The 18276-nt window shown below is 36.5% G+C and overlaps 2 protein-coding genes and 1 pseudogene across 3 annotated transcripts; 1 reads left to right on the forward strand and 2 right to left on the reverse strand.

Annotated features, from left to right (window-relative positions):
* Positions 1-7916: 7916 nt before the first annotated feature.
* Positions 7917-9494, reverse strand: LOC107741539 (microsomal glutathione S-transferase 2-like; annotated as a pseudogene).
* Positions 9495-10156: 662 nt separating this feature from the next.
* LOC107741251 (uncharacterized) lies at positions 10157-14051 on the forward strand. Of its 2 annotated transcripts, none has more exons than XM_016553953.1 (7): positions 10157-10269; positions 10563-10734; positions 12894-12953; positions 13046-13177; positions 13270-13416; positions 13521-13581; positions 13740-14051. In XM_016553953.1, the coding sequence occupies exons 1-7, from the start codon at positions 10196-10198 to the stop codon at positions 13844-13846; spliced, it is 753 nt and encodes a 250-aa protein (XP_016409439.1). In that variant the 5' UTR covers positions 10157-10195; the 3' UTR covers positions 13847-14051. The 2 variants fall into 2 exon arrangements, with proteins under 2 accessions (XP_016409439.1, XP_016409446.1); XM_016553960.1 differs by lacking the exon at positions 10157-10269 and adding an exon at positions 10287-10480 and having other exon boundaries at positions 13740-14049.
* A 291-nt stretch (positions 14052-14342) lies between these two features.
* Positions 14343-18157, reverse strand: LOC107741267 (ras-related protein Rab-33B-like). Its single transcript, XM_016553969.1, has 2 exons — positions 17645-18157; positions 14343-16900 (listed from the first exon to the last, which is right to left on the reverse strand). Exons 1-2 carry the CDS (start codon positions 17870-17872, stop codon positions 16418-16420), a joined length of 711 nt encoding a protein of 236 aa, XP_016409455.1. The 5' UTR covers positions 17873-18157; the 3' UTR covers positions 14343-16417.
* Positions 18158-18276: the final 119 nt, after the last annotated feature.

Below are 18276 nucleotides of genomic sequence, written 5' to 3' on the forward strand. Positions count from 1 at the left end.
GTGTCTCGTTCCCTTCGGGGAACCATGGTTACATACGTAACCTGGAGACGTTTTCTCTTCCTCTTCTCTAAAGCAGCGCAGCATGGCCTCGCCCCCTTTGCTGCCTTTTCCCGAGGGCGGGGTTTATCTGGGTTTGTGATGTCACGTACCCGGGAAGTAACTTGTTGTAGTCCCTACCAGCCGTTTTTGTAGGCATTAAACTGCCAGAATTTTAAAAGACGATATCTCCGTTTGCATTGAATTTTCAGCTTCGTAACTTTGCAGATATTGTTTATGCTCAAACAGCAACATTACACACTAACTAACGTTAAAAAGGTGAAATCGCAATCAACCACCCCTTTAAATCCCAAGTGAGCCAAAGGCAAGTGCGGAAAGGAACCCAAAGGATTAAACAATTACTGCTTTGGCGATAAACCATGATAAAAATCCCGATGGTTAGTATTACCGTTTCACATTTTAATTATCATTAAAACCATATTCGATTATTGCGATTTGAAAAACTAGCTGTAAATACTGCTCAACATTAAGCAAATTTAGTCTCAACACTTCAGATAATAAGGTAACCTATGTAGAACTGTTTATGGAGCAGATAAAATGCCTAAAATTTATTATTTTTCTTAATGATTTAAAGGCAGAAATGTGAGGTTTATCATTTTATAAAACTTTTTTTTAACTTTATTTGAATATGTATTAGCCTAAATGTTAATGGATAACATGTTAGTCACCCAACCAATAATAGTTATTATTTTAATGTTTATGCAAACAAAAAGTGCATAATTTTGCACTTTTTTTTTTTTTGGTTTTTGATATAAAACTTGGTGATTTCACTGTATGTGAGTACTTTTTGAACACTTCCAGCACATGATACTGTGATAATATTGATAAACATGATAATTTTGGTCACTATAATAGTACACTCTTAAAAATAAAGGTGCTTCAAAAGGTACTTCACAGCGATGCCATAGAAGAACCATTTTTGGTTCCACAAAGAACCATTCAGTCAAAGGTTCTTTAAAGAACCATCTCTTTCTTACCTTTTTATAATCTGAAGAACCTTATTTAGCCACAAAGAACCTTTTGTGAAACAGAAAGTTCTTCCCTGTTGTACCGAATATCTATACTTTTCAAATTATCATATCGAAGTTAGAAATTCAAATATTGTGACAAAATTAATTTTGTAGGATGCCACAAGTTTGTTAAAATTTCCAAAGGGTGCCGCGACTAAAAAAAGGTTGGGAAACACTGGTCTACTCTACCAGGATCAGGAAACAGTCCTCCATTAAATGTGCTGCACACATCTGAATATTTCGGTTGAACTGTTCTGGAACAGTGTTGTAAATACAACTTAACTTGTGACACAGAATAGCATATGCTGCTTGCGTTCAGTCGTCATTCTCCAAAATGGCGCTACAGTGATGCGGAGAGACACAGAGGAAACGAATTGTTGAATAAAATCTTTATTTTTGTTTTCTTCGCGCACAAAAAGTATTCTCGTCGCTTCATAACGTTACGGTTGAACCACTGATAGCAGATGAATTATTCTGACGAACGATGTCTTTCATAGTTTTCTGGACCTTGACAGTGTAATTTACTTGGCAGTCAATGGGACAGTCACAAGCCTCCCGGTTTTCATCCAAAATATCTTAAATTGTGTTCCGAAGACGAACGAAGCTTTTAGGGGTTTGGAACGACATGGGGGTAAATGATTAATGACAAAATTTTCATTTTGGGGTGGAGTAATCCTTTAACATTTAAGACCTTAAGATACACCTAAATAAGGCATTACATTATGAAACACTGTAGGAGTTCATAATCACTACATAGAATAATCTTCAGTGACTTTATAAAAAAATCCTAGTTCTCCTTGCTCTGGTCAAATTCCAAAAATATATGAACAAGAATATCACACCCATTTTTACACATGGTTTTATGATTTTACACAAATCTAGTCTAGTCCCACCAGATGTAATATACTCTTCACAATATTTCAACACTCAAACAGTACTCAAACAAGTCAAAGTCAAACATTTGGCTGGCATTAAATGACAAAAGCACCAGAGAACGGATTAAACATTGACAACATATTGTGCAAGATATGAAATATAGGTTATGAATATATAAACCTCTTAGGTGTGTCTGAGAGCTTAGTTTATAGGACTGACACATCTCAGCAAACTAATTTGGAAAGGACAAGGATCTAAAACAATCTTACTTTTCAATAAGGATTCAACATTTGTAATAGTAAGTTTAAAAAACAGACAGGTGCTCTTTGTTGTTTAGTTTGAGTCAGTTATTCTCAGCTAAATAGTGCAATTTATGACATTTACATTTTATTAAACATATTATAGCCAATGGATGTGGAATGTAAACTAAACTTTAATCAATTAAAAAAAAACTTCACAGTTGGTTCACAGAATGGTTAAGATTGAAAAGACACTAGTGTTCTCTGCATGCTGACTGGATGGTCACAGGCTTTTCCACGTCATGGTGTCATCAGAGAGAAGGAAGCAATCAAAGATGCTGACAAAATAGAGAGAGAAAGACAAGATGTTATACCGAGTGTAAGTGCCTCATATGTCTGTGCTGATGTATGCTGTTTGTTTTCCTACTTCATACATCTGAAAAATATTAATCTTTTAAGCTGTACTGTAAACTGCTGTAAACGGCATCTTTAACTGTTTCAGATTACACACAAAGTTACTATGACATTTAATTAAAAGTTAATTAAAAATGTCTTTCTTTTTTTTAAAGGTCAGTGATTTTACTCCACCTGTGTGTTGTGTCTTAAATGTGAGTTCAGATTGTTGTTCATGTGGAATCTTGGAAGTGACATATCAATGACAGATGCTGGCTCAGGAATCGACCACACCAAAGTTTTTCTGGCAAGATAAGACACTATAATGGTCTAGATGAAAATGGTTACAATACGACCCTTCTTCCAGCATCTGCTGCTTTGAAGAAGTGGAGGTTCTTGTGGTGGACAAGTCAGGACACATAAGCAGGTGTCCTCTTGTTATGAAACGTGTTACGACGACATTCAAGCCAGTGACTGTAAAAACCCACATCCAGTAGCCCCATCACAACCATCTCTCTGTGGTCAAATTTAATACTGATGGCACTTAAATCTATGCTTCTCTAAGATGGATGTGCATTTTACGTCCACTCAATTCATTCTGTATACATGTAATTATAAATGTACAATAGAAATGTACTGTACGTAAAAATGCATTTCAACATGATGCATTTTTAATGCATTTAAAGCACTTGATGTCAGTATTAAATCAATGACTCTGTGTATTCATGGTACATGAAAATGTTGCTTGCCTGTACTTTTTTTTTATTGGTATTTCTTCTGCATTCATGTGGTTGCTATACGTTGCTGTATCATTAGAGAATAAAGTCAGTTGTGAAAATAGCAGTATGTATTTGTTTATTCTGACTGTTTATTCTAACTTTTATTCGACTTCATAAACTGCTAAATAACCCAAACTATTTTATGTTACGCAGAATACGGGGCCTGGTTGCCACAAAACCATTAGTTTGTTTTTGTGTTATAGCGCCACCAAATGGCCAGTCCCATCTACTTTTTCTATGTGTCCTCAGATTGATCGTTTGAAGAGTTTCACATTGATGGAATCTATGAAATGTGTGTGTGTGTGTGTCTCTGTGTGTGTGTGTGTGTGTCTGTCTGTGTGTGTGTGTGTGTGTGTGTTTTATATTATATATATATATATATTTATATATTAATTATCATACACAATCATTTATGGATAAAAAGAGTGAGAAGTGTGAAGTATGAAAAGCATAAATGCAACAGTTTGGCTTCAAAGGTCTTAACTGCGCACTAAGTGCCCTTTTAAACTCAGGTGGTAAACTGGTATTATAATTTTACACTTCATCCTCGACCAAACCACACGTCTTGCCTTAAATGCTAAAGAAATTCAACCACTATTATTCAACCACAGTTTTCCACATATGTTGGCATTGTTATAAGTCAAATAATAAATGACAGTTTTCTATCTATGATTTAATTACCTTGATAGTCATAGAAACAAATGCAAAGAACCAGCCTGATTTATTGGTTATAAATAGAGTTATCTTAAAAAAATACATAACATAAGTTATCTTGAAATAGCTTAAAAGAGTCAAACATATTTTCATTCAGCAGTAGCAAACCTTGCCCAATCAACATGATCTTAATAAATTGTTCATTCTGGCAAGGTTTATCTAAAGCAAGTGCATGGTCACTAAGTTCATTTAGAGAGATCTAACTTATGTGATAAGGATGTGACACAATTTGTTTCTCCTATATATATTAAAATGTCAGGGTGATGCAAATTTACTGACATCATAAAAAAGCAAAATTTCTTTCTTAAAATAATGAAGGTCTTCCACATTTGATTACCAATTGCTTTTAAATTCAACTCATCAGTTCTAAAATGTTCAAAAAACTCTAAATGTGAATTCAAAGGACAAAGTGACAGACAATAAAACTTTAACATTCCTCAAGAAAATTCCTTCACATTTAACACATTAAGATAAATATTACATTATAAAACACTAGTTAATCACTAATAAAATAATCTTCTTCGAATTCATAAGAAGACCAGTTCTACTTGCTGACAATCAGCACAATTATGCTGAGTCTATTTGTCGGTTATGACACACTAGGTCTGCAGTTCAAACTCGATTTTGATAAATACTGAAGAAAATATATCACTTAAATTGCATCTAGCAATAATGAACCAGTGGTAATTTGTAGTACTGCAATGCAACTTGATGACTTGTGTGCAACTCTATTTTTTATATATATCCTAAAGGTCTATATTTTATTTGATAACTTCACTTAAGGCCTGAAATCACCAATGAAATAGAAAATCATTTTTATAAACATGTATTAAGCCAAAGATGTCTTCTGAACAGTGATTTATAAAAATATCTAAAACAAGCTAAATTAACTTGAATTGAAAACAGCACTAAGACTTTTTTTTTCCAGAAGTTTTCAGAAAAATATCTTGAATTATTAAATTATTGAATTAAATTTTTTCAATTCAATTATTTAATTTAAAGTGACTGAAAGTGACATGACATGTGGCGTATGGTGTCCCATACTCGGGATTTGTGCTTTTAACCCATCCAAGTGCGCACTCACAGCAGTGAGTAGTGAACAAACACACACACACACACAGTGGGCAGCCATTTTTGCTGTGGGGAGCAGTTGGGGGTTCAGTGTCTTGCTCAAGGGTCGTGGTGTTGAGGGTAGAAGAGAGCACTGGTCATTCATTTTTGTTAGTTATCTTATATATAAAAGATCTTAAAATGTGTTACTGTTAAAGTTACAATATACTGTTCAAGAAAATGATTTGTTGCAGTGCAGAAAAAGGTATTAAAAGTGGAACAGAACTTAAATGAAACAGAACAGCCTTTTTAGAGTAGGCTACATAAAATATAAACATACAATATGGAATGTTTTAATGGAAATTAATTCTCCTACCAAAAAAAAAAAAAAGCATAAACTTTAACCATTCTATGTATGTATGTACAGTCATGGCCCAAAGTTTTGGCAGTGACAAATTTTGTGTTTTGCAGAGTTTGCTGCTTCAGTATTTGTAGATTATTTTTCCACATGTTTCTATGGTATACTGAAAAACAATGATAAGCATATCATAAGTTTTAAAGGCTTTCATTGGCAAAAAAATATGAGTCAATATTTACAGTGTTGACCCTTGTTCTTCATAACCTCTGCAATACACTCTGGCATGCTGGATACTAGCTTTTGGGCCAAATCCTGACTGATGGCGATCCATTCTTGCCTTATTAGTTCTCGGAGTTTATCACAATTTGTGGGCTTCTGCTTGTCCACTCGCCTTTTGAGGAGGAGACGGTCCTGGTGCTTGCTGGACACTCTGGGATGTCCTGAAGACTTCTTCACTGCAGTCGAACCTCTCTCCTTGAAGTTCTTGATGATCCGGTAAATGGTTCTTTCAGGTGCAATATTCTTTGTAGCAATTTCCTTGCATGTGAGGCCATTTTGATGCAAAGCGATGATGGCTGCACGTGTTTCTTTGGAGTTAACCATTGCTAACAAGAACACAATGATTGGACACAATTTATAGCAAATTGAACACAATTTATAGCAATCAGTCTGCTCTTACAATCTAATTAGTATGATAGTGATTTTACTCATTCACACTTTCACATGTGCTGCTGATATGATTCAGGGCTGTACATTAACTTTTTTTTCACATAGCACTGGTGCTACAGAGGTTGAAAGTACCCGTGAGAGTAACTCCACAGCAGAGCTAACACTGATGTGAATGCATGTGGCGTTGTACAGTATATTGAGACGGAGGGAGGCACCAGAACTGCAGCTGATAGAATGTGCGCTGTAGCACGATACAACGATATTTCTTCAAAAGCAGATCGTGGAGACATTCAAAAATCGTCATATCAACTACCAAGTATAATCAATCTCACACACACAAACAAGCACAACGAAATCACTTCACACTATTAAGCGGCTGTGTTATGAACATGCAAAACTGTATCGCACGCGTGCTACAGTGGTAAATTTATTCATCGCACAGACCAGTTTTTTCGTAGCACGTGCATATATGTCGTAGCATATATGTCGCACTGTACAGCCCTGTAGATTAGTCAATTAATGTTAGCTGGTCATTTTGTGTCAGGATCAAGAAACAGTGAAATTAGTTTTTTTGTGAAAAGTGAATTTTTTGGCCAATGAAGCTTTTAGCAATTATTTCAAATGCACCTGATCACTCTACACAATAATCTAGAAACAATGTGAATGAACGTGTGAATGAACACCACAACAGCTTAAGCAGCAAACTTCGCAAAACACAAAATGTGTCACTGCCAAAACTTTTGGCAATGAGTGTATATATGTATTTAATTATTTATTTATCTTTTCACAGTTGACCAGAATGGTTCAGATTGCAAAGACAGTCGTTCTCTGCATGCTGACTGGATGGTCACAGGCTTTTTCACACCGTGATGATGTCTTCAGAGAGAATGAAGCTATCAAAGATGCTGACATGGTAAAAAGAGAAAGACCAGATGTTATACTGAATGTAAGTACAACTTCTGTTTGTTGTAGGTGTAATGTAAACAGTTGTAAAATGGGCAATTCAGCTTTTAATAGTCCAGTTACCTGCTATTAGTCTCTACAGCTTTACTTCTCCCAGTTGGATAGGCAGTTACTATGGAATTTAATTGAAAGAAATATAATTTATTTTATTTTCAGGTAACAGATTTTACTCCACCAATGTGTCGTGTGATAAATGAGAGTTCAGATTGTCTTTTGTCATTTGGAAATACAATCTTGGAAGTGACTTATATTATGTCAGATGGCGACGGTTCAGGAATTGATCACACCCAAATTTATTCGGTGGGTCCAAGTTTTAGCAACCTAACTCTATATGATGGTCTAGATGAAAATGGCTACAATGCAACCCTTTTGCATTATTCTGGCATCTGCTGCCTTGAAGATTTGGAAGTTTCTTCAGTGGACAAGGCAGGAAACAAGGGGAAGTGTCCTGTTGTTGTAAAACGTGTTACAACCACAGCCAATCATTTCAAGACAATACATTTTTAAGTACAGTTAAAGTACTTGACGTCAATACTAAGTTAATGATTTGGTGTATTGAATGGTACATGAAAATATAATTGCAAGGTTCATCTAAAGCAAGTGCATGGTAACTACATTTTTACACAGATTTTTTTTTTTACTTATGTGATAACGATGTGACACATGGAAAGGTGATGCAAATTTCCTGATAAAAGCTGGATTTAAGATAAAAGATGTAAGAGTTTATTGGTTTATTAATTCCTTTTAAATTCAACCTATAAGTTCTAATATGTTCAAAAATGTGCAAATATGAATGCAAAGGACAGGGTGACAAACAATAAAGTTTTAATGTTCCTCAGGACAATTTGTATTCATAAGAAGACCCAGTTCTCCCTGTTGACCTGAAATAGCACAAATATGCTGACTATCTCTCAGTTTTGACACACTAGGTCTGAAGATCAAACTCAATTTTGGTAAAAACTTACAAAATATATTAGAATTCCAATTCAGTCCACATGACGTCCACTAAAGATCACGCTTTCAACAACAATTTAGTGGTGAGTTTATCACTGGGTTCTCTGAATTAATACTGTAATATGAATCTTAGAATGAGAATAAACTGACACATGAAACAAACACGTCAAGTTGACCTGAAACATCCATAACATAGATTTTACATGCCTTTTATTTAATAGATTGGTAAAGAAAAAAAAACTTTTGAAAATTTTAATTAAACGATTTAGAGAAGTCTGGTGTTGAGATATTTGTTCAAAAATGATTGAATTATTCCAATGGTAGCCGTCACAGTTAGGAATAACAGGGCACACAACACCAAATAAAACCCTGGCAACCTAGAAACAAAGGCAAGAATAGGCTGTAATGTGTTATGACTTGACTTTACAGAATATAATGTCATATAAAAATATATATAATAACTTGTTTTGATTATCACCTTTTCTTGCTTTCACGGATATAGCCAGTAAAGTACATCTCTCTGCCCACAATATACAGAAGTCCTCCAAGAGCAGCAAGCACTGTGAAAAGGGAAACATTTTCTTTTTATAAGCTATATAATGGTTCCTTGTTTTTATTTGTCCACCATAAATATTGAATTATTATTCATTGTTATAGATATAATTAGCCTATAGTAGTATATTATGTAACATACCTTCATTGCAAAAGATGCCAGAGATCCACAATACCACCAAGAAAATGTGACTCTATGCTATTCTGGCTAAAGAAATAGTGGAGGGACAATTTTTTAAAATATTTGATGACTTGTTTGTACAGGTTTATTCAAGGTAGGATTACCTGTGATAACTTGCCAATCATACTAGATTTTTTTTTGACATTATATGATTTTTCATGAATGAAAAGAGTGTGAAGATCTTACTGTGCACGAAATGTCCTTTCAAACTCAGGTGGTCCAGTAACAGTGGGTGGCATAATTTTATGTTTCATCCTTGACCACCCCACACGTCTTGCCTGAAACACTAAAGGAATTCAACCATTATTTTTATAATTATGATTTCAAGTGTAGTATTACTTTGATAATCATATAAACATTTATAGAACCTTTTTGATTTGTGACTTATTAGCTGAGTTAGCTTGAAATAGCTCACTATGGCCCTAGAATCAAACATTATTTTAGTAAACCTTGACCTGATCTGATTTACACAATGTACCGCACGCTTATTTCAGCCAGCGGTGCTGTTAATGTTATGGTTATTTTTGCTCCATAAATTCAGTTCAATAGCATTAAGTTGAAGACGGTAAACTTTATCACTCGCCTGAATCTACACATGCATTTTAGGTATTCTTGCTCCGTCCAAGCAATGAATGCACGTCTTTGAATGAGCGCTGTAGCGTATTCTTCAACCGCTCAGGTAATGTCAATACGACCCATTTCAGGGGCTGCCAAAATGATATTTTTAAATCAGCCAGGTCTAAAATAGCTTGTCTACTAGAGGTTCTGACGAAATGTCAATTGCTGCAGTCTAATTTTTTACATTTTAATTATTTATTGCTGTTTCTCTTGCCGAGAGGATCGAGAGTCCATGTCAAGTGATCCGAAATTGCCTTGTTTCTCCAGCCTTATTTTCCCCAAACCCCCCTTTTTTTTTTGCATGTGCGAACAGCTACAGTTATGTTTAAATAGGCTCTAGTAGTCTCGAGGTACAGTATTACACAGACAAAGCTGTTTATTTACATGATTTTTTTTTCAAGAAAAACTGAAAGATTTACACCATTAAAATTAAGTTAAGTAAGGTGTACTGTATATATGGGGAAAAGACTGAACAGAATGTACAGTATTTGAGAAAAAGGCACAAGGTTAAGAGAAATCTTTCTACTGAACTGAACTTCAATATGCAAAAGCTGTCAACAAAGATTTATCAATAAAAACTCCAGCATAGAGCACAATTTGACTAATCTTTTCAGTGTTCTTTACTATAATATAATGATAAAATGTAGAAAATATGAATCGGGTTTTATCTAAGCCAAAATGGAGGAATGTTTAATGCCCAAGTAATTAGGTCAACACTGTAAATATCCACACTGTGAGGGCGTGGTCATCGTGCTGCAGCTGCGCGCGCGCGCGCCAGGTTAATGAGTGACGCTGGGTTTCACCGCTTGCTTCCAAACATAAGCGGTCCGGATGTGATAAAGGAAAAACGGCACAGGTAAATACTACATTTATTCTCATTTATAGGACTTATACACCACTTTATACGTATTAAATCGGGTGTAGCATAGCTTAATTATAGCGTTTAGTAAAAGTAAGTTAGTAAAGTGGTTTTGTAGTTTCTGAATCAACGCACAAACGAAAGCGGTCGTGACGGTTTTAAGTCATTAAACGTTTGATAAAGGATACAGCTCGTCAGCGACATAATAGTGAACGATTTTCTCTTTTAAATGATATATATCAACATAAAAATACATTCCCTTTTCCTTGATTCTTTTCTCTCCGCTGAAGGCCTGAGATGGACCGTTACAGGTATTTCATCTTCAATCAGAAGAGTGTGGTGGTCCTCGGCATCCTTCAGGTGGCGTGCGCGGGGCTTTGCGTGGTTTGCGGCTTTATGGATGCAGTCTTCCGCAAGAGCACTACTCTGAGTAAAACTAGAGCTCCACTCTGGGCTGGACTGGTAAGAAACCTTAAAACTGGCCATTTAAAATGACTTAAATGGCTTCCTCCGTTAATCAATAATGCACCATCCTAGTTTGCCATGTATAGGTAGGCCTACTGTTAGCAAACTGGGACAGTGTCAGAGTCACGTAAAAAAATATAATATGACACTTATGTTAGGATGATAGAATTCACTGCTGTATCCCATATTAAAACATACCACATTTCGCTATTTTATCATGTTAACATGATTTTCCTTCTTTGTCAATTTACTGTAATGTTTCTCACTGCTGTCTGAATGTGGTATAGGCATGGCCGGACTTACCATTGGGCTTGAGTGGGCTGCAGCCCATGGGCCCCGCCTTTGCCCGTTTACGTTTGTTTGATTTGTTCGTTATATGCCAGTCAGAATTCAGAAATTATTAGCCGCATTTCCACTGCGCACGCAAGATCTAAACGGGCCAGCCGGGGCTACAGCTACAACTACGACCTTCGAGGCCACAAATAGCATAAACTGGTATTTATGATTATTTCACATAGAAGAAGGACACACGTAACGTTATTGAATCGCGTCTGCACCGATCGGTTTGTTATCACATGGCTACTTTAAAACAGCTCCATTAAGCCTTTAGCCCCAAAGAGCGCACATTTAGAAAGATAATGATAAATTCTCAAATATTCACACCTCATTTCTTTACAGAGGATGTTTCTATATATTAATGTCCCACTAAATTATGCATCATCTGATGAGTTTTGAGCGCTCTCTCTCGTCTTACTGCCATTACACACAGCCTATCACACAAACAAGAGTCCTGTTTTTTATGAGTTTCTGTTTTTATAACATAGCTATGCTATGATATAGGACTTAGCCTATCACACAAACAAGAGTCCTGTTTTTATGAGTTTCTGTTTTTATAACATAACTTAGCCTATCACACAAACAAGATCCTGTTTTTTTTTCTCGAATATCTGCAAGATCGCAAATGTACAATAAACGACAACTTACAGAGTAACTTTCAGACACAAAATTCCGTTTTGCTCCGTCAGAAAGAAAATAGAACAAACAGCAGAACCACTGCGTCTCTGAACAACAGTGTTTTGTTCCTCAGCGTTACACAGGCCAGCAATTGAAATTATTCAATCAGGCTATAAGTACAGTCGTTTGCAAAGTTAAAAGAATCAGCTTTTTAAACGAATCGGTTGATTCAACTCACTAACTTGCTGACAGTCACTTGCTGCCACCTACTGGCGCTTGTAGTTTCATATTTTAAAAAAGTAGCTTATTTCATTTGATCATTTGTTAATAGCCAGCATGTCTTTTTATTCGATTTAATTTATTGATTAAATAAGAACCTGACATAAGAGGACAGATGTGACAATAAGTTTTATAATACTAATAAGCCAACATCTCTGGGTTTTTTTCAGTGGACAAGGCAAGTAATTTCAGGGTTTTGATCTCTCAAAGAGGAGAACACATCCTGTTTATTATATTATAATGAATATTTAATATTACATTTAAACTTTGACTATAGCCTAGACATGTTGCATATTAATTGTACTATTTATGAACCTCAAAGCATATGTTTGTGTATTTTGTGTTACTCCATGATGTTCTATTTGATGGCATTTGTAGTGTAGGTATAGGGCCCAAACATAACCTCAAGCCCAGGGGCCCCCGCCTCCCAAAGTCCTGCCCTGGGTATAGGATGAACTTATTAATGCTGATTTTTAGTAATAGAAGATTAGATACAATAATAATAAAGAGGGGTAGGCCTAGGTGTCCCTCTTAACCTGTATTCATCCTCTTGTAGCATCTTTGTGCACTGAGAGATGGTGATTCTACAAGGCCCCTAACGGGACTGGCGATGGAAAAAAAATATGTGATGGTAGGAAAAATGCTTCTGCATTCTCTTGCAAAGTTATTGCATTCCCCTGAGAAACTGCATTCTCTCGCGAACGCCCTGTAAATATAGTTTTTCCTCCCACCTCATATTATTTCCATCACAAAGGTTTGCAAGCAAACCTGAAGTTTCTTAGGGGAATGCAAAAGTTTTGCGAGAAAATACAAAAGCATTGAAATGTATTTTTTTTTTCTCCCATCTCATTTTATTTACCATCACCCTTGAGGGGCTCCATATGATTCTGTAAAACTAATTTAACTTTTTCCTCCTCTTTTAGATTATGGCTGCCCCTGGTGTGCTTGCTCTCTTTGCATCCCAGAAGAAAAAAACAATTTTGGTAGTTTCTTATCTGTCTAATCCAAAGTATTTTTCCTGACAGTTGTCTCTTTCTACCTGTTGATATTAACACGCTCTCATTAATACCTTTAGGTAAATGTCATGATCGCATCATCTGTGATGTTGCTTTTTGCTGTTGTGATTGTCTTCGTTTATGCTTGCGTCTCTCTCAGCTATGGAGAAGAGGATGATGAGATCTTCCATGCCCACCCTATCCCTGAAGTGGTACAGTCACACCCAACCATGTTTACTTTCCCATCTGTTATACACTCAGCTTAAAAATATAGAAGTATTTGATAAAGCTGTGTCCTGTGTAGAGGTTTGTCCTCAGCCGGATGGTGAAAGGAGCAAACAGCACCCTTCTGGTGGCCTGCATGGGGTCCTTGCTCTTTTCTTCTCTCATTGCATATGTTGGCTGCCGCAGTCTGCCGCTTTGCGGCTGCTACGACTCCGCAAATGGCATGGTGGGTGAGATCTTTTGTAACACAAGAAAACCTCAGTATTTTAAAGTTAGTATACTGAATACAAGATTGAGCTGTTAATTACCGCATGGTTGTGTATTTTACAGGAGTTTCTAGTTCCTCAGAATGACCCTGTTACTCCAACTGAACTTGTATGCTCTTGGCAAGGTACGTGAGAGGTGTGTTCTTGTTGGAGTAGGTTTGTACACTGAGATGACAATCATATTTCATAAGTCATCTGCAATATGAGCCACAATGTATGCCATTATGATGATGTTAGTGAGGATGTGGCTGACTGTAATGAGATTTTATTTTTTCTCATGCAGATGGAGATGAGCGAATCTTTAACTCCCCCATGTCCTTCATGGATCACTGTCCTGTACAGGAACAACAAGACCTTTCCATGCTTCCACCATATAGCAGACTAGCATAGTAATTGATTATTTTTGATGTGCGTGTGTGTCTGGGGAAAATATGAAATATTGGGAAATATAGTTCATTAATTTTCCCCATAAAGATTTCATCAAGCCTGCTTGTTTCAAATCAACTTAAATTTGTTTCTTGATGTTTAAGTTATCATCAGTGCCATATTTTATATCTTTCAGTGTGTTTTTTTTCTTAATGCATGTGCCTTGGCTTTATACTTTTTACATGATAGACTGATATTTTTGCACACATAAACCTGTATGTATATGTTTTACAATAAACAATATATTACAAATTAAGTATCCTATTTGCCTCTTTATGAATTTACAGACCATTGCATTTCAATGGATGTTCAGATTATGATAACATACCAAAGGACAGTATCATTTTTGCAATGTCATTACTTTAAAATAAGTTTCTAGTTTCTGAACATTAAGTTTCCAAATGTACTCTTTAATTAGACAAATAAAGCACAATACCCGTCAACTGAAAATAGATGTGGTACTTTATTTTTAGTAAAACATTGAAACCGTTAAAACCAAAACCACAAGCATTGATTTCTTTTGTACTCCTTTGATTATAGTGGATTGATGGTTTGTTTATTTTCTCAAAACTATATCACTCACTGACCAACATTAAAGGCATGAGTTGTATCAGACAAATGACTAGTAAAGATATGTTGTGCATGTTTGAGTTCAGGCACAGCAAGGTGTTATTTTATCAACTGCTGACCTGATACCATGAATTGGCTCATACACTTCGGTTGCAAAGATGCATAATTATCCCAAGAATAAGAAACAATTACAAATAACAAAAATGTAACAAGCATGTTAATAATCTTCCATATATTATCTGCATTTGGAAATTTCCAGCTGTAACATTGTTTTTGTGGATTTTTGAGATCTGCTCATATTTTACATTGTTAACGGTGTTATTGTGTTAATGAAAACAGAAAAAAAAAATACAGAATTAAATTCTGAAGGACACTTGAAATGGTGAAAAGTGACAATTGAAACTTGACACTTGAAAAGAGAAAAATCAGTACAGACAACAATGAAGAGAATCCAGACCAAGAGTATGTTTTTATCAAGACCAGTTCAGCATGAACCTACAAAAATCATGAATGCTCATGATGTTTATGGCAGACAAATAAGATATAAACCTTCTGTAAGCACCCAGGATCAAATCATTAAGCACAAACAGATAAGTCTTAGTATGCATTTATGTTGCATTTAAAGATTTAAGAGCCATCATCAACTGTGCACAATTCCTCAACTAATCACATGCTCCCCTATTATTGTACCTGAATCAAACAATGCAAAGCATCAGCTAATCAGGCCCTTTACAAAACCTACATCAAAAAATTTACCAGAATCTATATGCAAACCCTCTTTTTGGCAATTTCCCATAAAACAAATAAAGCATGTATATCCTGAGCTTCTTTCATGCACTCCACAGGACCAGCTGTGGTTACATAATGACATGAGTGAATATTCCCTGTAATGGATTCAACTCCGTTCTGCGTATCAGTGTTGGAAAGAAGATAGCCGAAGGGAAAGACAATTTAGTCATTAGCATATCTGTATATTTGTACTGACAGATTACATACTGAAATACACACTGATATCAGACCTTTTGTTCAGATTTATGTCATGCTCGTACTAATCTGCGATTAGACACTACAGATCATTTTCATTTTGCCTAACAAAGCAGTACTACATACAAAACCTGACTGTAGATACTGAAGTAAATATTGTCAGCCAATTCTTGTCCCTTTTTTTTAACCTAACTTACCTACATTTTAACATGATTCACAGGAAGGACTGGTTATCATGCATAACCCAGATGTCTTTAAAGGAGATTTTATCCAGATGACTGACTGTTAGGAAGAAATAAATTGGCAAAAATAAAACAATGGCAGTGGACTAGGACTGGCTTTTTCAGAAAGGCAAGGATATCAGCTTTTTTTCTTTTAAATTCATCCCTCGTTTTGTCTAAAACCTATTAGCAGCACTAATAAATAACCTGCATTTAGTGTGTGTGGGTGAGATAGAATGAGAACAAACACACAGACTAAACCAGATTCACCTGGGAGGCTGAAGTGATTTAACAGAACGGTTTATGTAATTGTGGCAAAATATTGTTTCTAAAATATGATGAAAAAAGCAACATGTTGCGTACGATGATTTCATCGTTCAATTCACCTACAGAACTGCATAACTGGCTAAAACTAGTAGGCAAATGTAGTGAGTGTTTGGCAGTGGCATATGATATGAACTAGACAGACTGACACAACGGATAAAGCTTGAACAGTATATGTAAGGCAGATGGGCCTACATGCAACTTCTCAAAGCCTCTGGTTTGAGTGATGGACGAAGGTTTTTTCCCTTTAAAATAATGGCCAGATTCTGCACATCAGATACAAAAAGAAATCTTGAGAATAGATGTTACTGTGTCCTCAACCCTTGACCTGGACCTTCACAGATGACACAAAAGTGCCTTTGAATCTGCTTCTTTAAAAGGTGCTTCACCTTTGTCAACTCCATCCTGTAAAGTGGTGACTCCTTCATTAGCTCCTTCAACAACCGCAGCCCCATGTTCCCCTGTCCTCCTCGTCCTGCCTCCTGAGAGTGACAGTATCTCCTGATCTGCACGGTGGTTGACTTAACACCAGTGGCTTCTGAGATTTCAGCTTGTGCGCCACTGTCATAAAAATGGCTTCCACGTGGTCACTATTATTCCGACCACCGTCGTCGTTTCCATAGGGGTTCTTGGCAGAAGTCTCGAACAGAGGCATTGAGTGTGCATCGGCGAACTGCTGCGCTACGTCTGTGCTTACTTGAGCAGCGTGGCGCAGGTCACATTTGTTGCCAACCAAGATTCTGGGCACCTCTTGACCCAGGGCATGCTGACGGCACTCCTCGATCCACGCTGGAAGGCTTCGGAAACTAGCGGCATTGGTGACATCGTAGACAAACACCACAGCGTGGACGTTGCGGTAGTAGTGCTGCACCATACTCTTTCGGAAGCGCTCCTGGCCTGCGGTGTCCCACAACTGGACCTGGTAGAGTGGAAAAAGGGAGATCTATTAGCAGTCAACTTATATCATACCATGCATATTTGTTCTTTTAACATTGCAGGAGAATGCAAGGTGTGTTCATGCATAAATGACAAACACAGGTAGGTATTATGATTAAAGTGTGGGTTTTGTGCATGAGAGTTTTTGGAAATTTACATTTAGTTACATACTAAGGCTACTATGACCAATGCAATGGTGCACCACCAATGCATAGAGTCACAATAAGAAGTCTAACCCTGCATTACACTAGCCATCTCTTCAACCTTATAAAGCCTATTGTATATGTACATTTTCAACAAGATCAGAACTGAAAAACATATTGTACACAATCTAGTACATGCATTCTGCACGCTAATTAATAGTTCATATTGACAACTGATATTTATACACATTTGAAGTATTCTGCTACATTGTTGTAACTGATTTAATGATTTACATTACAGGATATCAGATTTTCATCTTACCCTTTAGCCATATAAATAACAACATCTACCCAACATGCATATTTTTCTCACTTTGGGCCTCTGAATAAAATCATACTCAATGTATCAAATATGGTACAAAACATAAAACACATGCAAACTTTTTCATATCTATTTAGTCTAACGTTAAACTGTTCTATTTTAAAAATTCCGACTATTATTTAATGTGTCAGGATTTACAGGATGACATTAACACACATTGGAGCCATTTTGCAAAATAACCTGAAATCAGAAGCATCCTCACCTTGATTTTCTCTCCGTCTATTTCAATAACCTTCTCCCGAAAATCCACCCCGATAGTGGCCTCAGTCTTGTCTGGAAACTTGCCCGCACAGAATCTATAGGTGAGGCAAGTCTTGCCAACTCCAGAGTCTCCGATCACGATGATTTTAAAGATTCGGGTCCGTGGGGGAGGCAGCGAAGAGCAGGTCAAAGATGAGCCAAATTCAAAGGAGTTCTCGATATCTGCCATGCTGCCTTCCTATAGACAAACAAGTGCCTCACGGAATGGCACAGTGCAAATGTAGCTACTGACGCTAACGGGTCAAATAAATTATTCAAACGCAGGATTAGTTTAACCTTCAGCCCTTCACCTCAAGCTTTATGCGCAAAACTCAGAGTTTCAAACGTCGGGGACTGTATTTGACGTGTTGACCGGTAGACTCCGCATTTTGCTGATGCATTCCTGGCGGAGTCTTCTTACACTGTTTGGGTCTGTAGCCACGTACGACGTTGACATAACTGTAATCTCGCGATAAGTCACATAATACTGAGAGCATTATGGTTGGTACTTCCACACAATATAGCTTCCACACAAAAGAGCGTAGCCTAACAAAACGGAAACTTACTACTGCAAACGGAGTACACAAAACACAC

This window comes from Sinocyclocheilus rhinocerous, unplaced genomic scaffold (genome assembly GCF_001515625.1).
Source record: "Sinocyclocheilus rhinocerous isolate Xijiao unplaced genomic scaffold, SAMN03320098_v1.1 scaffold431, whole genome shotgun sequence".
Lineage (NCBI taxonomy): Eukaryota > Metazoa > Chordata > Actinopteri > Cypriniformes > Cyprinidae > Sinocyclocheilus > Sinocyclocheilus rhinocerous.